The sequence below is a fragment of the Balaenoptera borealis genome, assembly GCF_965194805.1.
Source record: "Balaenoptera borealis genome assembly, chromosome: 1".
Lineage (NCBI taxonomy): Eukaryota > Metazoa > Chordata > Mammalia > Artiodactyla > Balaenopteridae > Balaenoptera > Balaenoptera borealis.
This window is the reverse complement of record NC_138860.1, coordinates 60,582,115-60,605,362: the sequence shown is the minus strand read 5'-3', so window position 1 is coordinate 60,605,362 and position 23,248 is coordinate 60,582,115. Positions and strand designations below refer to the sequence as shown.

General features: G+C 39.2%; 1 protein-coding gene across 3 annotated transcripts in view; it reads right to left on the bottom strand.

Annotated features, from left to right (window-relative positions):
- Positions 1-1,584: 1,584 nt before the first annotated feature.
- SELL (selectin L) overlaps positions 1,585-23,248 on the bottom strand; it is a 126,536-nt gene continuing 104,872 nt past the window's right edge. For 2 of the 3 annotated variants that reach the window (XM_082395325.1, XM_082395324.1), the window contains 5 exons: positions 17,934-18,119; positions 16,509-16,694; positions 14,688-14,816; positions 10,741-10,759; positions 1,585-5,703 (listed from right to left, as the gene is read on the bottom strand). In XM_082395325.1, coding sequence (XP_082251451.1) covers positions 5,685-5,703; positions 10,741-10,759; positions 14,688-14,816; positions 16,509-16,694; positions 17,934-18,119 — 539 coding nt within the window. In that variant the 3' untranslated portion in view covers positions 1,585-5,684. The remainder of the gene's footprint in view (positions 5,704-10,740; positions 10,760-14,687; positions 14,817-16,508; positions 16,695-17,933; positions 18,120-23,248) is intronic. The other variant, XM_082395326.1, reaches the window with a different exon arrangement.

The following is a 23,248-nucleotide window of genomic DNA, read 5'->3' as shown; positions in this document are numbered from 1 at the left end:
ATATAACAAAGGAGGGACTTTCCTACAAGATCTTTGTAAAAGAAACAAAAAGAACATTTGCATAAACCATTTTTAACCAGAGTCTTTGTTTTGTGTCTTTCCTTTCTGAATGCTTTGTTACACTCCCTTGCAGTCCCCCTCCCTGTCTCTGGACCCCAACCAGTCAGAGACCAAAGCCTTGATCATGTTTCACTTTGGAATCTTCCTGGCTCCACCGTAGTCATCATGCTTGAATGTTTACATTTACTGACCAGTCTCCCTGCTTCCGCTTCTTTCCATTCCTAAACCCCTAGACACGCTGATCTTCCCAGAATATCATTGTGATCCTGTCCCTCTCTTGCTCAAGTTTTCCCAGAAACTACCGAGTAAACTTCACCAGTGTTAGTCTGCTGTTTAAAGCTATTCTGTACCTTTTTCATTGCTGGTTCTCTGCTAAGCTTATAGACCTGTCTGACAACTCTGACTTCAATACCTTTGTCTTGGATACTTAACTTACCTTCTGGTTCCTAATTAGACCTCCTTCAGAATCTACTTTAGCTATAAATTCTGCTGCCCTTTGACAAGTGGCCCCTGTCTACTCTGGGCCGTGGTGTCTCTGAGCTTGCACACCCAGCACGCCATAGTTCACACTGCCTCCACTTGCAGTTAGAGGTGTTTTTCTCCCTCCACCTCCAGATGCTGGGTCCCTCAGGGCATGACTCAGCCCCTGTGTGTTCCAGCCTCTGGTAACATTTCTTATAATAGGGAGTTTTCAGTAGATGTTTAATTGGTTAGTTGAAAACCACTATCCCATGCCGTCAGCCCCTCTTCACACTAAACATGCCCATATAATTTAACACTCAATAACCATTTTGATCATCTATTGACCTCCATATATAGGGATGTGTTCTAAGGATGCTGAGATCAAGAGACACAGCCTGTTCTCTCAAGGTCACTTTCTTGGATGATTTTGGTGTGAACTGGGGAACGGACACATTCTTTTCGCCTGCTCAAGGAGCCCAGCATTAGTATTTAAAATCAAATCTGGGACTTCCCTGGTGGCGCAGTGGTTAAGAACCCCCCTGCCAATGCAGGGGACATGGGTTCAAGCCCTGGTCCGGGAAGATCCCACATGCCGCAGAGCAACTAAGCCCATGCACCACAACTACTGAGCCTGCACTCTAGAGCCTGCCTGCCGCAACTACTGAGCCCATGTGCCTAGAGCCCATGCTCCACAACAAGAGAAGCCACCACAATGAGAAGCCTGTACACTGCAATGAAGAGTAACCCCTGCTCATCGCAACTAGAGAAAGCCCATGCACAGCAACGAAGACGAAAATGTGGTCAAAAAAATTAAAAATTAAAAAATAAAATAAATAAATAAATAAAATAAAATCTACTTTGAGTGATTTTTTAATTCCCTTTTCTCTTCAACATTAGACACATAGCTCCTTTTATTTTATTTTTAATTTATTTATTTTTAAAATTTATTTATTTTTTATTTTTTAATGTATTAGTTTAATGTGTTTATTTTATTTAGTTTTGATTTTATTTATTTATTTATTTTAAATGTGTTAGTATCTGCTGTACAGCAAAGTGATTCAGTTATACATATATATTCTTTTTCATATTTTTTCATTATAAGATATTGAATATAGTTCCCTGTGCTATACAGTAGGACCTTGTTGTTTATCTGTTTTATATATAGTAGTTTGTATCTGCTAATCCCAAACACCTAATTTATCCCTCCCTACCACCTTTCCCCTTTGGTAACCATAAGTTTGTTTTCTGTGTCTACGAGTCTGTTTCTGTTTTGTAAATATGTCCATTTGTGCCATATTTTAAATTCCACATATAAGTGATATCATATGATATTTGTCTTTCTCTATCTGACTTACTTCACTTAATATGATAATCTCTAGGTCCATCCATGTTGCTGCAAATGGCATTATTTCATTCTTTTTTATGGCTGAGTAATATTCCACTGTGTATATATATCACATCTTCTTTATCCATTCCTCTGTTGATGGACATTTAGGTTGCTTCCATGTCTTGGCTATTGTAAATAGTGCTGCTATGAACAATCGGGTGCATATGCGTCTTTTCAAATTAGAGTTTTCTCTGGATATATGCTCAGCATTATATGTAGCTCTATTTTTAAAGTAACCTCCGTACTGTTCTCCATAGCGGCTGCACCAATTTACATTCCCACCAACAGTGTAGGAGGGTTCCCTTTTCTCCACATTCTCTCCAGCATTTACTGTTTGTGGACTTTTTAATGGTGGCCTTTCTGACTGATGTGGGATGATACCTCGTTGTAGTTTTGATTTACATTTCTCTTAGTGATGTTGAGCATCTTTTCATGGGCCTGTTGACCATCTGTATGTCTTCTTCGGAAAAATGTCTATTTAGGTCTTCTGCCCATTTTCTGATTAGGTTGTTTGTTTTTTGGCATTGAGTTGTATGAGCTGTTTGTATATTTTGGAAATTAAACCCTTGTCACACACAGCTCTTTTTAATATCACCTTTCCTTACTTGTTAAACAGACACTTACTAACCATGTGGACTTAAGTTATTTAATGTCTCTGAGCCTCAGTTTCCTAAAATTTGAAATGGGGATAATAATACCTGTGGCCAAGGATTAAATTCTATGAGGAATGTAACCCAGATGTCAGGTAGGGTCTCTCTGCCCCTTAAAATCCAGATTATTAATGAATTTTATGGATTATTATTAATAGATTATACAATGCATTACACTACTGATCATTATGGAAGCCCAAAACCCTCTCTGAGAGTTCTCAAAATTCCCAGACAGCTTAATTTTCATGGTCACTTTGGTACTGATTTTCTTCTAAATATTTTGTTTCTGCCAAAATATTTTGTTCCAACTTTGCTTTTTGTGGCTGTTCTTTCATATCTGCTGTTTTCCCAAACTAAGGAAGCAGTCTCTTTACCTTAAACTCCTCCTTCAAAGCAACCTGAATACGCATCTGTGTTTGTAGTAGAATATTTACAGGTTTGTGCTTGCAGAGAATAGGAACTTTGAATGGGAAGAGCATAGATGTCCAAAGGATAACTTTATTAATTTTCCACAGTGTGGTTTGGATCTAAAGCCTCTTTCTTGCCTCATCTCTTCTCATTAAATTATTATGGAGTTAGGTCTGTTTCAGACATGTGTCAAAGAACACAGAACAGTCTTAGGGGTGAAAACTAGGGCCACGCATGGGAAGCAGGTAACATTCAGGGGACAGATTTTTCTTATCAGAGCTAAAGTCATAAGATTAAATCGTAATTTAATAAACTATTTCTCGAGGAAACTAAAATAATATAGCCCAGGTCCACTGAGCTCTGGCAAACAAATCCAGAGGAATGGATTATTCTGTGTCCCTTGGATTCTGTTGATTTCACAAAGGCTGGTATTCCAGGTTATGGGAGAAAGGGGTTATTTCATTTAATCTGCAGCATAACTGTGTGAGGAAGATAATGGTATCCCTATTTTGTAAATAAATCTGGAATTCAGAGAGGTTAATGACTTACAGTTTCACCCCATGGAGGCAGAGACAGGATCCCAACCAAGTGGGTCTGATTCCCCAAACCATTCCCTTCCATCTCACCCCAGCAAGGGCACAGGTAGCAGAGCCGACCTTCTGCGGTGAAAATCCGAGCCCTGGGTTGCAATTTGAACACAAGTGAAGGACCCTCTCTAGCTTCTAATCTCAGGAGAAGGCCTCAGACCTGCTTCTGTTCAAGACCTTGCATAAGACCCAGAATCCTACACTAAGAATGCATGAAAGACAAGATTTGGGCGGGAGAAAAAAAATCTACATTTAAGGTTCAGTTCACAAAGCAATTTCAGACCCAACTCAGTCATTGCAATAACCCTGTGAGGTAAACAAGGCATATTTCACTCTTACGACTAAGTCTCAGGAAGGTTAAGCCCAAGGTCTTTGAGAAATTTATTTTATGAATCTTTATTTATTTATTTATGAATCTTATGAATCTTTATTTAAGGAATGTGGCATGACATAATTCCTAAGATCATATAGTAGCCTTAGGGCTTAAGCATAGGACTGTGTTTTTAAGTCTGTATACATCTTACCCCCAAGAAGTAGCCTCCACTTGTGTTCTTTGATCCTGATGTCTTAGTTGAATAAGCTCTTGCAATCAGGGCTGCCATGGGAGTCCATGCAGGTTGTGCACTGTATAACTCTGAGGGATGCATTCTAAGCTACATGAATGTGAATGGCACATCCTCAATTTATGGTGCACAGCATGGAGGATCTTTTGCAACAGCCCTTGGTGTCGTGCAAAATCTGAGATGGCTTTGAGAAAGGAGCATGTAATCATCACAAAAAAAATCATTCTCATAAAATGTAGAAGTTTATATGAAAGCTGTATTGGCCATGGCGCAAGGAGGTATTTCCAGCTAGTTTTTACACAGGGCCCTATTCTCTTATAAGAATTCAGCCCTTGACATTAGATGAGTATCTGTATGGGTTGTCACATGCCGTGGAGAGAGAGTTCGCTGCAAGTGATATCAACAGTACACTGTGTTCTCTTTCGGATTTATTGAATGCACATTTACTAAGTAAGTGTCAAGTAATGAATTAGACATTCCAGGAATGTGGCCCAATTTCTGCCTTTAAGGGGATTCAATTTCACTGGGGAGAAAACACACATATGATAATTTTAAAAATAACAAACTAGGTAACGTTTTTTTAAAAAACTGTATTTAAGTATAAAATTGCATGTTACTGACTAACCTCACAGTAGGAGGCCAGGAAGGGGAGTTTGTCACAGGCTGGACTAATTAAGGACTTGTTATGAAAACAGTGGTAAGGGTGGGGGATGCCCGAGGTGAATCATAAAGAGTAGATAGAATCTAGGTGGATACGTAAGAGGATTGGGGGTGAGGAAGGACCCCCAATAACAAAAATGAGACATTAAAACCCAAATCCAAAAAAAAAAAAAAAACCAACAGTGCAGGCTATCTTTCTCATCTCTCATTTTGCTTGGTGGTCATGAGCTGCTCCGTGTGGAAGTCAGGCAACTGAGAAGGGGAGATGGCTGAAGAAGGCGGGAGCCTGAAGGCAGTGAAATAGGATGGCCTCCATTTATAGAAGCTGGGGCTGCAGTGCAAATAGGACTTTTCCTAGTTGGAGCAGATCCCCATTACTCTGCTGGAGCTGGAAAGCAAGGGTAACATCAATTTTATAAACTTTCTATAGGAATAGGTCTCCACTGTACACTGGAGGGCTGGGGAGGTAAAATGTGATCTGTAACAAAACTGAGCCTGTAGTTGCATATGTATCAAATTTTCACTATATTTCAAAGGATATGTCATCAGGTACAGCTCAGAATTGAAGCTGGAAGCCAGAGTCGAGAAAGAGTGAAATTGGCATATTTATGTTCCACAGTAATCCTTTCCCCATGGTCTTGTTTGTCCATGGAAAAAATAATAAAATACTGAGCTATAAAACCCACAACTGCGCACTTGGGGGGAAACTTGTGGGGGTAGGGGTGATGGGGCAAAATGGAAACAGAAGGAGCAGCTGGTCGTATTGAAAACTTTGCAGATGCACTGAAATAGACACACTTCATCTTCAGTGTAGAAGATGCCACCAGGCAAAACTTTGCATGGAGGGGGATTTGAAGGATCCAGGGACACTTCAGTTTCCCAGGAATTTTCTTTCACAGCAGGTCGTTTAATACGGCTCATCCATGCTGAATGATAAACAAGAGAAAATAAATTAAACTCAGGAGCCTAAAAATTGTAAAAAATAAAGTGTTGGTAGTAAAGGTAAATAGTCACTAAAGGTCAGAAGAGTAAAGGAACTCTTTCAGATGAGTTACAAGATGCAGGACATTCACTAAGGCACAGGAATGAGAAGAAAACCCTAAAGCAACGCTTCTCACCCTTTCAGGTGCTTACCACCTAGACAAGGTGTTAAAACACAGACCCTCCCACCAACAGTGCAAGAGTGTTCCCTTTTCTCCACACCCTCTCCAGCATTTATTGTTTCAAGATTTTTTGGCGATAAAAAGAAACAAAATTGAGTTATTTGTAGTGAGGTGGATGGACCTAGAGTCTGTCATACAGAGTGAAGTAAGTCAGAAAGAGAATAACAAATACCGTATGCTAACACATATATATGGAATCTAAGAGAAAAAAAAAAAAAGAGGTCATGAAGAACCTAGGGGCAAGACGGGAATAAAGACACAGACCTACTAGACAATGGACTTGAGGATATGCGGAGGGGGAAGGGTAAGCTGTGACAAAGTGAGAGAGTGGCATGGACATATATACACTCCCAAACATAAAATAGATAGCTAGTGGGAAGCAGCCGCATAGCACAGGGAGATCAGCTCGGTGCTTTGTGACCACCTAGAGGGGTGGGATAGGGAGGATGGGAGGGAGGGAGACGCAAGAGGGAAGAGATATGGGGACATATGTATATGTATAACTGATTCACTTTGTTATAAAGCAGAAACTAACACACCATTGTAAAGCAATTATACTCCAATAAAGATGTTAAAAAAAAAAAAACACACACAGACCCTGATTCAGGTCTGAGTGGGCCTGAGATTCTGCATTTCTAACAAGCTCCCTGGTAATGCTTAAGTGGCTATTCCTCAGAACACACTGAGAGAAATTTTGGCGGGACAGGCTTTGTCTTCAGGGCTAATGAATATGAAGGGCATTTTGATAGATTTTGAACAGTGAAAAGTCAGAAAAGTAAAATAAGGTATATTTAAATGGAAAGAGAAATTAGAGAACATCAAAACTCGTGAAAGGTATGGTAGTGGTTCTGCATGCCTGATTCTGGTGGGATATGATTTAAGGAGATGATGACAAATTTAGTTTTGTGGGAAAAAAAAATGACACTTGTGTGTGTAAAACAACTCATTCTTGGAGAGAACAAGGGAGAACCAAATAGGGTATGTCTGAATAACACCTTTCAAAGGGAGAACCAGATCCTGAGACTCTGCTGTCATGGTGAGCCACCAGGGTAAACCACAGTTCAGCAGCTGCAAGCGCGCTTGCCAATTACAGAGATAAAAATGTTTCTGAAAACAAAATTTCATATAACCCCCCTCTCTGAGGTTGGCATCGTATCTTCCTGTGTATCTTGGGCGTAGCTTTTACCCAGGCAGAATTTAGACTCTAGAAACCAAATGAGGTGATAAACAGAACCAGTTTGCAGAAGAGTCAAAATAACCCAGCAAGAATTGAAACCACAAATGCACTAGGAGTCAGTTATTCACCAACCAAATGCTAATAGGAATCAGCACAAAGGACTATGAGTGTTAGCTCAAGGGCTTAAAAAAAACTGATACATGGTGTTGTGATGGTGTTCATTTTACCTTTGGCTTGTTTTAGAAACACACCCTACTTCTTCCACTCCACCCTTCCTCAGTGCCATCCCACAATGGTTTCAGTGCAAAAAAATTTACAATACTGGAGGAGGAGGGTGTCTGGGACTTACACCTCCAACCTGGGTTCTAGAAGCATAAACGTTAAGAACATGATCTTTGGATCTAGATGGATGCAAATCTCAGCTTTGCCATTTATTCAGTGACCTCAGGTAGTTAATTAAATTCATCGTTCCTTCACCTTACAATGGAAATATTAATAGTACCTACATCCACAGGCTTGTAGGCAATCTTTAATGATTTAAGACATGCAAGACACTCAGAACAGTGCACAGCATGGAATTAATGTTTGATAAATGTTTGTTATTATTGTAACTAACTCTGTCACTAGCTCAGGCACTATAGGAAAGTTATTTAATTAGCTCAATTATCAAGAGAGTTTGAATACCAAGGTCCTTTCCAGAACTAAAATTCTGTGATTCTATGGTCACTTTGGCCAATAAATTTGAAGTATCCCAAGGCACCTGGGCAAATAATTCTTCTTTGCTACCTCCTTCTGGAATGTCTGGTGAAGTGTGCAAGACCTGTGTTGATGGGGCAAGGCTTCCCTTCCAACTTCTGTTCACAGCTCCTCAGTACACCACGGGCTCTAGGTAGTTCTACTCACTGGCCCCTGAATGTTTTCAGAATCCCAGTACCATACCATTTACATCATTTCCCTCTTCCAGACTGCCTTCCCTGCTTCTGTCCATACACCTAAACCCTATCCATCCTTCAAAAACCAACCCAGGTTCCATCTTCTTTGTAAGGTTTTCTGCGATCACCAAACATCTTCTGTACTGAAGAAGTCTGGTCTTCAATACAGAATTCATTGGCCATTACTATATTCTGCCTTTATTTTTCTGAAATGTTTTTCTATATTTCTGTCATAACTTCCCAACTAGATAATAATCTCCCTGAGGTCTGGCACAAGGATTTACTCCTCTTGGTGTCTCAGTCAAGCTGAACATTTTTCCAACAAAAAGGGGTTAATAAACAGCTATTGATTGGTTCATTGTAAAAATCAGTGAACCATTAAACTTAATATGGCAATTAGCTTAATATGGTACTTAATCCTAATGCTCTTCCTGCCAGCATCTCCTCTTCCTGTCCTCCAAGGACATCTGAAAAATTGATCTGCTTCCATCTAGTGGCAATTAAAACACAGGTGGTTCCTGTGGCCAGAAAACAGCTCTGGGTAGATTGTGCCAGAAAAGACTTTCACTCAGTGGGTGTGAGCATGAAAGAAATCTTTATAGCTTGTGGATTTCCTGCCCACAGAGATAGGGAGTTCAGCCTAGAGAAGAGTCAGGGAACCCATCTACACTATCTAATGGAAGATAGGGCAATAATAGAACATAGAATAAAAGAAACTTCACGGACCCTATGTTCTTATCCAGTTACCCCTCCTGACTCTTCCATCTCCTTCCAGCCAAGTTTTATGAAAAAGATAATGTATACGTTCTGCCTCTATGTTCTCCTCCCCACTGATTCCTCGACCCCTGGCTACAGGACTTCTGTCATGACCTCAGCATTGAAAACAATTTCCCTACTGATACCCTTATTATATCCAGTGGATCATGGCAGTATTTGAAATAGTTTCCATTTCCCTTTTTCCTTAGGATCATGACCCTGTACTCTCCTCATTTTCCTTCTACATCTCTGGGAACCTCTTCCCATTCGCCTTTACCTTAGCTGACTTGTTTGATATTGACCTTCCTCTGGCTCTTACCCTCTCTCCCACATCCTCTTCCATTCTCACACTGCACATACTCCCTGGGTGATTGTACCTGCTCCTGAGATACAATTACTTCCTATAATGTGAGAACCTCCAAATCCATTTCTTCTGCCCCAAGGTAGCCCTTTTGCTACAGATAGAATCAACGGACTATGGTTGAACCACAGACACCTAAATTTTAACAGGTACAAAACTGAACCCATGATTGCCACCTCCAAAACTTCTCATTCTTTCGTGTTCCCTTCTCAGTAAATAATACAGTAGAGATGGTAACCATCCACCAGTTCCCAGATCAGAACCATGGCAACTTACTTGAATCTTCTCCCTCTCTCTTAGCCAATTAGTAATCATATTCAGTTGATTCTACCACCAGTTATCTCATGAACTCATCCTCATTGCTATTGCCCTAAACAGGCATCATCGGCTTTAACCTGAGAACTTCAAATACCTCCAAAACAGTTCTTTGCCCGCAGAGGCATTCATCTCCCATGTTTGCATACTTTTATGCAAAGTGATACTCCCAAGATGCAAATTTCAGCATGACATTCACCTGCTTCAACCCCTGTTACTAATACCCCAAAGACCTCAAGATTAAGTCCATACTCCTTCATATGGCTTATAAATTACTTTATAATTGTCCTCTGTTGCCTTCTGTCTCTCCAGTTTTTCTTTTGTACTTTAAACTACAGCTCACTAAACTACTAAGGACTTGTCAATAACAATCTGTGGTTGGTAGGGTGGTTGCCTGAACAAGAAACCAACCTCCTCAGGGACCATCTTGCTTCATTTCCTCCAGCATTTGGAAAGGTACCCAGTTGTCTAGCTGGGTAGTCAGTCTGTCACCGAAGTCTCATCTCCATTGTTCGTTTGACTTATACTTTCCTTCTTAATATTTCAAAGCAAGTCACTAAACCCTGAAACTGAGAAGTGTTTTGCTATCTTCATTTCTGCCAGGTGGGCCTTGTATTTTCACATGTTTGTGTTTCTGCAACTGAAGAAATCTGAGGTTCAAGACCAAGCCAAAAAACTTCCCCCTCTTTGGGGGAAGCTGCAAGTAGAATTCAGGCTCCACACCTTTCCCACATTTCTGAAGGTCAGTGCCTATCAGAGGTCATTTGCCATCTTGTGCTAGGTGCTGAGGGCCTGGTGTCTGGAATTATACCTTTTTCTTAGAGCCTGGGATTCATTAGTTTTTCAATAAATCCTTGTTGACTTGAATGTTTCCTGAATACTGTACTTAGAATTGCCCCCATGTTCAGCCAGGATAAGAAGAAATAAACCACAATGCTTCCAATCCTCAAAGAAAATTCAGAAGCAATCAGAAAAAACTGTCTTTACATAAACTACCCCTTCTTAATAGGGCATTACTTGTTCATTCATTCATTCAGCTCCCCTAGCACTACAAAACCTGACAGCTTTTAAGGAAGGTTAGTAGATTTATTACTTTATCTGGAAACTTCATTTGGATGAGACCCCATGTCAATAACTAATAAGGAGTTAATGTGTCTAGCTATAAGAGGAAGTATTAAGATACTTAATACTTACCCTCTGTAAGCAGAGGGTAGAGAAGACATCAACAGATATCGAAACTTCTTGCTGATAAAACTTACCTTCTCCGAGACTTTTTGCCTAAAAATAGAAGAGAAAATTGGCATCAGAAAAAGTAGACAATTTCAGTTTTTTATACTTAGAGAGAAGGGAGATTCCCTCTCTCAAAACTGTTTCTTGAAGTGTATTTTGTATTTGTTAGGTGGACCGCATGGTGTCTAAGGGGATTTGAGGTACTGGCTTAATGTTCTAATTCGAACAGCGGTAGATACTTATTCAGAAAAGACTCATTCATGCAGATGCTTCTCAGAGCACCATTTCATCCGCTGTGCTGCTCATAAAGACAGAAGTCCAGCCCGAACTATCCGATGATCAGGCCCCATGTACCCATTCTTGTGTTTACATATCCCGATCTGCCATCTCATCCTACCTGCAGATTCTTCCCTAAGAGATTCAGCTGCTAATACTGTAAGAATATGTATCATTACACTTCACACCATCTTCTCTGTGAAAATCCACAGAAGAAATTACATTTAGGTCTCAGTGGTAGGAACTACATGCCTCATCTGGGTAACCATTGTGTTTGTTCTTATCTTACAAACACAGTGAGTATCATTACTGGTTATGTTTCCTTCTTTGACTGGCTACAAGGAAACTCAGCCAGATCTGAAACCCTCTTCTATCCTAACTTTACCCCTGGCTCTGACTTATTTTTGGTATTCTAAATTTGGGCCTTATTTTTCTTACTTTTAAACTAATTTTAATTTGCTGTGTTGAATGCATTTGGTAAACTATCTTACATTCTTTTTGAAAAAAGCAGACTATAAATAAGTAGATGAATGAACTGCAGGGTTAGGCTCCAGAGGAAATAAAAGCAAAAAATGCTTTTTGAGGAGAAAAAAAATCACTGGGAAGCAATATATTTCTGTGTCTATAAACTAGAGCTCTAGATCATCCAGTCTGGGTCCAGGTCCTTTTTTGCCAACTGTAGTGTGTCTTTGAATAGCTACTTATTCTCTCTAAGCTACCATTTCTTCATCTGTGAAAGGGGCATGATAATTATACTTTCCTCACTGAGTTGATAAAATGTATTCAAAGTATTTAGGCCAGGGCCTAGAGCATAGACAGTGCTCAATTCTTGTTTTAAACCTTTAAAATGTTAGAAATTACTATTTTAACTATTTCTTCCAAAATTTAGCCTGCTGGTGACATGAGCCAAAAGCACTTGAGCAGGGAGAATTAAATCTGAGTGAATTTCAGATTCCATTCATTTTCATATGAATATATTTTTCTTTTAGGGACAATGAAACACATACATGAGCAAGAATCTGTTCCTATTGAGAAAGTTTCTTTTTCAAGAAAAAGGGAACTAAGGGGCCTGTGTTCAGTTTTGTGCCCTGTTCTCACCCTGTGTGTTGGTTCAGGTAAACAATTCTTCTGTGGGTAAAAAAATAGAGCCTTATTAATCTGAAGACCAGTGGTTTTAAGGAGCATATATGGATGGGAGTCTGATCTCTGACTCTGGCCCCTGCTGATATGGAATTTTAGAGATTTGGCCTAAAACATCATTGCTTCAGTTTCCTCATTTACTGAACAGGGCCAGTAATGATGACTAATCAGAGAATGATGGTGCTAGGAGAAAACAAATATTTCTAGACAAGCCCATGCACAGGGAGGCATGTTTCTGGAGCCCACCCTTATTCCTTTCTCCGAAAAAAGGAGCTGAAGTCTGGGTATTAAGACAACTAGGGCAGGGGACAAAGTACAGTTTCAGAAGATCCATCTGAGGACAGGACAAGGGTCAAGAGTCTGGTCATTTCATTGGCTACCGTACTCTAAATATTTGCTTGTCCCCTTTTTCCAGCTTTCGGAACACCAAAAGCCTATAAAATTATCAGAGTGATGAATACTGTATACATGCAGATTTATTGTATTAGAAAAGCTCTAGGGGTTTAGCCTGGGAACCTATCCATCATTTCTAATAATTGTCTCTATAGGAAAAATATTCTTCGTGTTTCAAAGAACTAACTTACACCTAAAAGTTTTAGAAGGCAAAGTCACTTGAAAGTTGGAGCTATCAGAAGATGTTTCACAAATGAAGACTATTTAGTGTGAGATTAAAGATACCCTGACTTTCCTACAAAGTCAGTGATCTTTTGGGGCTTCTGTTCTCTTGTGCTTTTTGTTGGCATAATTGTAACTAGCCTAACTGCCCGTTATCTGTTTCCTGTTTGCCCCACACTGATTCCCCCAGTAGGGGCATGCAGCTTTCAAGTTATCAGTTTGAGATCTTGTACAGAAATGACTCCAAGGTAAAAAAATTGCAAAACAACCCCACTGCTTTTCTCACCACTGCTTATAGTACAGCCTTAGGCAGCATCCCACCTCCTGCACCCCACCACTAAATACACATGACTTCAAATCTATTCTTTTTATTCTACTAACATTTATTAAAAGATTTTGGAATTTGGGAACATCTCCTTACTAAGGTGATTCCCAGCCCCAAAGTCCTTAGTGGTTACTTAGATAATAGCCCTCTTATCCCAGAGGGTGGAGTGTAAATTACCCACTCTATTCTCCACCCCCTCACTTCTGCCAAGGTCACTCAAGGCAGGAGGAAAGAAAAGATGATTGGGGGCAGTCTTTAAGTCTCAATGGAAAGGGTAATCAATGGTGGGAGAAAAATCTCATTCTTTTTTTGCCTTAGTGCCATATTTAAGTAAATAGCATAGTACTCTTAAGACAATGGGATCCAATCTCAGCAGAAGTTCCAAGAGCAGGGGCAGAGACATTTTAACTGCTCAGGGCTCTTACTTTACAGTTACTGAAGTTCTTGCACATCAACAGCACCCCCGTCCATTGTGTTTCTGGGTTGGTTATAAAACTAATCTAGTACCCTTAGTCTTAAATTTGGAATGAAAGATCAAGTCATAGCAGAAGACCATTAGGGATTGGTAGATAATATTCCTGCAATTGCCAGTGAGAATGGGTGGTGGGGCAGCCTTTACATACCATATTCATGGAGTAGAATACATACTAATTAATTTGATGGAACTGAAATTAAAATGGCCCCACAGAGGCAACACAGAGCAGTTGTTTAGCAGTTGTTTTGAGGTCATTGATGGCCCCTGAACTTGAAGCAGCATTATCTTTAAAGCTGCCTAATATCCATACATGTCATAATCTTGAATGTTTCTGTCTGATGACTTTGGCCAAATGTGGCAGCACATACCCAAGGCCTTCCTGACTGTGGGCCTGTAACTGGCAAGTTTGTCCCACTTGAGGGTTTGGACACACTCAGGAGGGAGGTGAGGGGAGTGATGCTGTTGTTCTTCTCTGGTGGTGTTTCATCTACTATTCCAAGCAGCAGATACTAGTTTCTTGAGGCAGCCCTCCTTAGTCCCTCTTCTTCTCTAGTCCAGAGTGGATGGAAAGCATGAGTATGGGGCACATTTGGCTAAAGCTGTAACCTTGGTGAATAGACACTGGGGAAAAATGTGGGGATTTCCCTAAGGGACAATACAACTCCCACATGTCAGGAGCCGGACAGGTATCTGACTCTTGGCAAGGCTAGGTATTTGGGAGGAGTACTTTGAAAACCTTATGGGACATTAGATTCACTTCCTAGTGGAATTGCACTGAAATCAAAAACATGTAGGCTCTTATAAGACAAGATCACATATCCTTTTTTTTTTTTTTTTTTAGAATTAAATAATAGCAAAGAACCATTACAATTTCTCATTTGTCCGTTAACACCCTAGCAAGGTACCTTGAAGACAGTAGTCATTTTTAAAAGATTTGTCAGAATGAAAAGCAAAAATCAGCCAACTTGTTTTGATGAAAGTGTGTTCTGGGCTGCTTCACACATCTCCAGGGACTGATGTCTATAGAACCCAGAACTTGGTATCCTGCTTTAGCTGAGGCTCTCGAACTTAATTTCCTGTGGGTTTCTATGGTTTTTTTCCACTTTAAAGTTGTATTACTTTTGTATGAAAGTAAACTCACATACCTTTTTTTAATCTCCTTGCCAGCCAAATGATAAATGCCAACCCAGAGAATGTGGTAACCATGACTGCCACCGGAATGAAGAGGGGGTTATAGTCACTCTCCTTGATTATTGAGAAATTCCTGTCCACTTCTGCAAGAGAAATCAGTAAGGCATGTAGCATGAGGCCACAAGCATTATTTCCTTAGTGCCTTCTCATGACATTAAACTTTCTTCATTCTTACATCTTCTAATAATTGTCCATTTGATGCTATTTGACAGATGAGGAAATCGGCATGGGAAAGCCCATGATGAGTCTATAACAGAGAAAAGACTAGACCAGCTTTTCTAGCTCAACGCCTATAGAATCTCAATCCTCAGATTTGTGATTCATGGAATTCCTGGGAGATGTACCTAAATATTTTGGCAAAAAGTAGTCATCATTGTATTTAGCTCCATGACCTTGTTGAATGGTTGGGACTCAAACACAGAGAAGAGCTAAAAAGTCAAGTACAACTTCAGGAAAAATAAAAGCCAGTGATCTGAACCAGACAACTTATCAATAAAAGGAATCTATTCTCTGTCCTGGCTATTGTAAATAGAGCTGCAATGGGGATATACGTATATGTATAGCTGATTCACTTTGTTATAAAGCAGAAACTAACACACCATTGTAAAGCAATTATACTCCAATAAAGATGTTAAAAAAAAAAGGAATCTATTAATGCTTTGAAGCAACTGTGCAAACATACGCACACGCTGTTACATGCCAAGGACCTGCACTAATCTGTCTTTCAAATGATGTAGTCCTACCATTTCCCTCACAAATAAGTAAAAGGATACATCTATATATCCTTATAAGTATGAACTAAGTTCATGTGGGGACCTTTACTGAAAAAATACTGATATGAAAAATATCTCTTCTGATACCACCAATTGAAGAAACTTACTTTTGCATATTGGCACAGCATCTGACTGTCCCTTATTCTTCACATTACTTTGATGAACCCTTTCAAGGTGCTTCCATCCCCACACCCAAATGTATAATGGAAAGGAGGTGCAAGTTCCCAGAGGATCCAAACAGAGGACACCTATGGGCTGCATGAGGATGAGGAAATGGACACTAGTCCAGCCTTAAAAGGAAATGCCCCTTAAGCCTGATGTACAATCCTCCCCTAAAGACCCCACGCCATGTCCCCATTTCCCTACCCCACTTCCTGGTCCCGGGCCACAGAGAGATCAGCTTCTCTGATAGCTTCTACAATTCCTACCATTTAAAGACTTATGTCATTGGTATAGATAATCTCCGGAGCAAACATGGGTAGCTATTCTTTCACAGGCTAATTTAACATGGATTAATTTAGCATCTATTGCCAGGTGCTGTGTCAGGTGGAGGGTATATAGAGATGAGGAAGACACATTCTCTTATGCACAGACAGATTTGGGAGGCATCAGCTTAGTGATAATTGAGAAGTATCCATTACTTTGGGAATTAGGTGGTCATTGGCGACTTTTGTAGAGACATTTTAGTAGACTAACAGAGAAGTGGAGTAGTGGAATAGAAAAATGGATAAGAAATAAGTAAGTATAGACAGTGAGTTTAGATGTTAAGGGTTAAGATAGGAGGAGTTGAGAATTGGCTGAAAAAAAAAAGGAAAATCACTGTCATTGAAGGAAGAGGCAAGAGCAGCCAAGGATTTTATGGTAAATTAATGTGTACAAATTTTTTTAAGCGACATACATTTAGCAAAATAAACTTAAAAGTTTAATCTATCTTTCCCCACCATCTGCTTATCAATCAGCTACCTCTTTAAGTCTTTAATATATTGGGGAAAACTTACTCACTTTGACATATTGGACTAGGACTGGACCAATTTCCAGATGATCCACAAATAGTTTTCTTTTCCCCAATTAACTCAGCTCCTTCTGAGCAGCTGAAGGTACACAGGGAGGTAAAGCCGAAGTCGACCAGGGGGTGACTACAGTCCATGGTTCCAAAATCGGGTGCTGTTAGAGGCTCACACTGAATCACTTCAGTGAAAAAGAAAAAATCAGTATTTCTGAGCAGAGACCCTCCCATGACGAACAGTTTTTAGCCAAACTGCCTAACTCAACTGTGGAACCGTTGACATGAATCTAGACATTTCTAATTTCTAGAAATTACTTCTGATGATGCTTCCAGAGTTTATTTTCTTGAGAATGATGGAGAGTGGTGAGTCAGAGGTGAAGCCAGGAGAACACAGAAAGCCCTGGGTGGGCAGGGGGGCATTGGGGAGAGGAGGGGAGGGCTGGCTCTTCCAGATTGCTGCCCCAGCCCTGGTAACTCTCCATCAGCTGGAAGTGCCATGCTACGTGGCCTTGGCCTCAAGATCTCTTATGGTACATTATCAATGAATGTAGAGAATTTCCACCCTTTCACCTCTTCTAAAGTCTACCCAAGCAGTTTTGAAAAACATCCCCATTCTCTGAAGCAAGTCCCTCAACTTTTATAAAATTCAGCAGGTTGGTCAATTAGTTCTATGATTTCAAAAAATGATTTGGATAGTTCTTTTGAGAATTCAGCCACTTAAACTAGTGAGTCAAAAGCATAAATGTAGAAAATGTAACCAAAACTTCACAAGTTTAGACACCACCAGTTTTTCCCCTTAAGGGATAATCTTCTTGACAGTAAAAAAGAAAAAAACAAAAAACAAAAAACCACCATATTTCAAATGAAAAAGAAAATCAAGAGATTGTGTTTTTGTTTTTCACAGAATTTGCTATTCTCCTGAGAGTTCATGGAGGAGGAAAGCTAAAAAATGATTTTAAGAATAAACCAAATAAAACAATCAAAAAAGACCTCTAGCCCCCCCACTCCCAAAAAGGAAATTGTTTGGTGTTAAGTAGGACACCACATAAAATAGGTGTTATTGAAAGAAGAGAACAACAAAAATTCAACTGCAGTTCAGCAAGACTGATTATTTATGCCATAGCAATGAGAAAATAAAAATAAAATAAAAATACAGTATAACCACACTGTATTGCTGAAAATTATATATATATTCTGTGACGTAGTCTCAGAGATATTTGGTTGCTATTTTTTGTTTGTGGTTTTTCTTTTTAATTAGTAACAATAACCTCTTTGATGAAAATCATCACAGTATAATCTAAGTTAGGTTAAATTATGCTTCAAAAGAGGATACAGACTTCTTAGCAAGACTCTACTACATTTGCTCAGTCTATAAACACAGGATTGCCATAACAAAACCTCTAGTCTGAACAGTTACTCACCTCGACATGTTGGCTTTGGAGATGACCAGTTTCCAAATGGTCCACAAGTGGTTTCTTCAATCCCAACTATGTCTGTTCCCTCAAAGCAGTTGAAGGCACACTGTGATGTGAAGCTGAAGTTTCTCAAAGGGTGAATACAGTCCATGGCACCCAGCTCTGGGGCCTCCAAAGGCTCACACTGAGTCACTTCAACAAGAAAAAGAAAACACTGGGCAGTGTTCCGAGGACCTGATGACTGGGTTTGAATCTTAGCTCTGATACTTGATAACCAAGTGCCTTTAAGCACGGTGACTTAACCCCTCCAGCTTAGCTTCTTTATCTCTAAAAGAAGGGTAATGATAATTGTATTGACTTCCTAAAGTTGGTGTGGGAATTAAATAATTTAATGCAAGTCAAGGACTTAGAGCCTGGCTCATAGGAAGCTTTAATTAAACATTAGCTAATCTTATTATCTTTGGCATTACCTGGGGAGAGAGCTTTTAAATGTAGATAGGTTTAAGTGGGAATGACCAGCTCAGTTTGGAAATAACTGTCACATCAAAGCCCCTGAGTATACTAGACTGTTGGAAGTAGGAAGTTCGGAGAAAGACTGGGTGTCCATAACTGGTCTTCTTTACAAGGGGAGAAGATAAAAGCTTTAGGAAGCATCTTAGCCTGGATTCTGTCTTCACCATCTCTAGCTCAGTTCCAGAACTTTAGTTCTTTTGATTTTGCCAGTCCTCTCCAGAAATTATGTCTACTTCCTTGCCTGATTGGTGGTGTAATAGATCAAAGTAAAACTTGGAATTCAATCTTCAAGTTTTAGGTCCTGCCATGTCATTTAGGCAAATATTGCAACTCTTGTGTCTTATTCCTTATCAAATTTGAGCCATCATTTTAAACTTCTTGAGAGTTCAATGAAGAATGAATTCAAGAAATTAGAAGAATTTTAATATTTTCCATATACAGTACAAGTCCAAATGAAAGTAACTTATGTTGTCCCATACAGTTCATGCCCACAAGCAAGTGCCTGGTCTCAATCTTACAGATGCAGTGATAAATAAGATGTTGACTGATCTCAAGTTGCTGTCAGTCTACTGGGGAATACAGACAAGAAAATCGACGACTTCAACAAATGTGGGATAAATAAGAAAGAAATATATGGAGCTATTGGAACACAGAATAGGGATGCTTAGCCTGTCTTGGCATCCAAAGAAAGCTTCCTGAAAGAAACGGTCCCTGAACTACTATCTTCCAGATGAATAGGTGTGTTAGCCATGTGCAAAACAAGAAAGCCCTGAGCAAGTCAGTGATTGATATACAAAGCAATATGGTAAGTGTGGAGAACTACAAGCATTTTGATGTTACTAGAAGGAAAGAGGAGGCAGGGGATGATGTGAGATGAGATTAGGGAGAAAGATAGGAGCTAAGACAAAATGCCTTTACCTTTTTTCATTGGTTTAATGAGTATCTACTATATATCAAGCATTACTCTATGCCTTCAGGAGTTTAGATTTTATTCTGTAGGACAAATGGTAGGTAGAAATTAAAGGGTGGATGGTCACGTATGTGTGATGTTTACTTGATATTTAAAATTGATCAGATTACCTATAGTATGAATAATATATTTGAGGGGCGCTAATTTAAAGATGTGGAACTCAGCTCAGAAATGACTGCAATAATCTAGGAGGAAGATAATGAAGGCAATAGTGTAGAGTTAATAAGTAGAAGACAAATTGGAGAAACAGTAAGTTATAAAAATGAGTAGTAACCTTCCAAGACTGAACCAGGGAGAAATCGAAATTATGAACAGACCAGTCACAAGCACTGAAATTGAAACTTCCTTCAAACAAACAAAAGCCCAGGACCAGATGGCTTCACAGGAGAATTCTATCAAACATTTAAAGAAGAGCTAACACCTATCCTTCTCAAACTCTTCCAAAATATAGCAGAGGGAGGAACACTCCAAATTCATTCTATGAGGCCACCATCACCCTGATGCCAAAACCAGACAAAGATATCACAAAGAAAGAAAACTACAGGCCAATATCACTGATGAACATAGATGCAAAAATCCTCAACAAAATACTAGCAAACAGAATCCAACAGCACATTAAAAGGATCATACACCATGATCAAGTGGGGCTTATCCCAGGAATACAAGGATTCTCCAATATACGCAAATCAATCAATGTGATACACCATATTAACAAATTGAAGAATAGAAAATATATGATCATCTCAATGGATGCAGAAAAATCTTTTGACAAAATTCAACACCCATTTATGATAAAAACCCTCCAGAAAGTAGGCATAGAGGGAACTTACCTCAACATAATAAAGGCCATATATGACAACCCCACAACCAACATCGTCCTCAATGGTGATAAACTGAAACCATTTCCACTAAGATCAGGAACAAGACAAGGTTGCCCACTCTCACCACTATTATTCAACATAGTTTTGGAAGTTTTAGCCACAGCAATCAGAGAAGAAAGAGAAATAAAAGGAATCCAAATCAGAAAAGAAGAAGTAAAGCTGTCACTGTTTGCAGATGATATGATACTACACAGAGAGAATCCTAAAGATGCTACCAGAAAACTACTAGAGCTAATCAATGAATTTGGTAAAGTAGCAGGATACAAAATTAATGTACAGAAATCTCTTGCATTCCTATACACTAATGATGAAATTTCTGAAAGTGAAATTAAGGAAACACTCCCATTTACCACTGCAACCAAAAGAATAAAATACCTAGGAATAAACCTACCTAAGGAGACAAAAGACCTGTATGCAGAAAACTATAAGACACTGATGAAAGAAATTAAAGATGACACCAACAGATGGAGAGATATACCATGTTCTTGGATTGGAAAAATCAACATTGTGAAAATGACTATACTACCCAAAGCAATCTACAGATTGATTGCAATCCCTATCAAAATACCAATGGCATTTTTCACAGAACTAGAACAAAAAATTTCACAATTTGTATGGAAACACAAAAGACCATAAATAGCCAAAGGAATCTTGAGAAAGAAAAACAGAGCTGGAGGAATCAGGCTCCCAGGCTTCGGACTATACTACAAAGCTACAGTAATCAAGACAGTATGGTACTGGCACAAAAACAGAAATATAGATCAATGGAACAGGATAGAAAGCCCAGAGATAAACCCACGCACATATGGTCACCTTATTTTTGATAAAGGAGGCAAGAATATACAATGGAGAAAAGACAGCCTCTTCAATAAGTGGTGCTGGGAAAACTGGACAGCTACATGTAAAAGAATGAAATTAGAACACTCCCTAACACCATACACAAAAGTAAACTCAAAATGGATTAAAGACCTAAATGTAAGGCCAGACACTATCAAACTCTTAGAGGAAAACATAGGCAGAACACTCTATGACATAAATCACAGCAAGATCCTTTTTGACCCACCTCCTAGAGAAATGGAAATAAAAACAAAAACAAACAAATGGGACCTAATGAAACTTAAAAGCTTTTGCACAACAAAGGAAACCATAAACAAGACCAAAAGACAACCCTCAGAATGGGAGAAAATATTTGAAAATGAAGCAACTGACAAAGGATTAATCTCCAAAATTTACAAGCAGTTCATGCAGCTCAATATCAGAAAAACAAACAACCCAATCCAAAAATGGGCAGAAGACCTAAATAGACATTTCTCCAAAGAAGATATACAGATTGTCAACAAACACATGAAAGAATGCTCAACGTCACTAATCATTAGAGAAATACAAATCAAAACTACAATGAGGTATCACCTCACACCAGTCAGAATGGCCATCATCAAAAAATCTACAAACAATAAATTCTGTAGAGGGTGTGGGGAAAAGGGAACCCTCTTGCACTGTTGGTGGGAATGTAAATTGATACAGCCACTATGGAGAACAGTATGGAGGTTCCTTAAAAAATTAAAAATAGAACTACCATATGACCCAGCAATCCCACTACTGGGCATATACCCTGAGAAAACCATAATTCAAAAAGAGTCATGTACCACAATGTTCATTGCAGCTCTATTTACAATAGCCAGGACATGGAAACAACCCAAGTGTCCATCGACAGATGATTGGACAAAGAAGATGTGGCACATATATACAATGGAATATTACTCAGCCATATAAAGAAATGAAATTGAGTTATTTGTAGTGGGGTGGATGGACCTAGAGTCTGTCATACAGAATGAAGTAAGTCAGAAAGAGAAAAACAAATACTGTATGCTAACACATATATATGGAATCTAAAAAAAAAAAAAAAAAAAAAAGTCATGAAGAACCTGGGGGCAGGGCAGGAATAAAGAAGCAGACCTACTAGAGAATGGACTTGAGGACACAGGGAGGGGGAAGGGTAAGCTGGGACAAAGTGAGAGAGTAGCATGGACATATATACACTACCAAATGTAAAACCGATAGCTAGTGGGAAGCAGCCTCATAGCACAGGGAGATCAGCTCGGTGCTTTGTGACCACCTAGAAGAGGTGGGATAGGGAGGGTGGGAGGGAGGCTCAAGAGGGAGGTGATATGGGGATATATGTGTATGTATAGCTGATTCACTTTGTTATAAAGCAGAAACTAACACACCATTGTTAAGATTATACTCCAATAAAGGTGCTTAAAAAAAAAAAAGAGTAGTGTGTTACTTTGCATAAATGTAGGGGGAGGTGAGAGAGTTTTATACCAGAGTACCCATATAAATCGTGGAACCACACACTGAGATAAGGAATACAAAAAGGAAAGCTGGCTGGGGACAATTGATTTTTCCGTCTTTTGGGCATCCCAAAGGTTATGCTTAGCATATTTGGAGTTCAGGGCTGGATACATGTTTGTCAGTCCAAAGGTCACATAGATTTGTGAGTCCACATAAGTTGCTAGGTTTGACCAAAGGGGGCACATAAAGTCAGAAGAGCAATGGACAAAAGATGGAAGATGAGACATAACAATAAGTGTATGGGCTTGGATAAGTGCCCATGAAGAAACCCAAGGAGAAATGATCATAGGTAGAAAGAAAACCAGGAAAGACTGATATGATGGAAACCAAGACAAAAACAGAGTAAAATGTTCAAAAAGGAGTGAAATGGGCATGCCAATGACATAAGAATTTTTTAAAATTTAGAAATCGAGTGAAAGTAAAGTATTGGTAGAAGTCATGGCTCAAGAATTGACTGAAATGACTCAGATCTGTTCCAGTTGGTTGATCATTTACATTTATTTTGGCTTTAATTCTTTATCTATTCATTGCAAACACCGCTTTTTTTTCTTATTATAATTTTCTATTTTATGCACCAGATACTTCAAACATAGTTTTGAAAC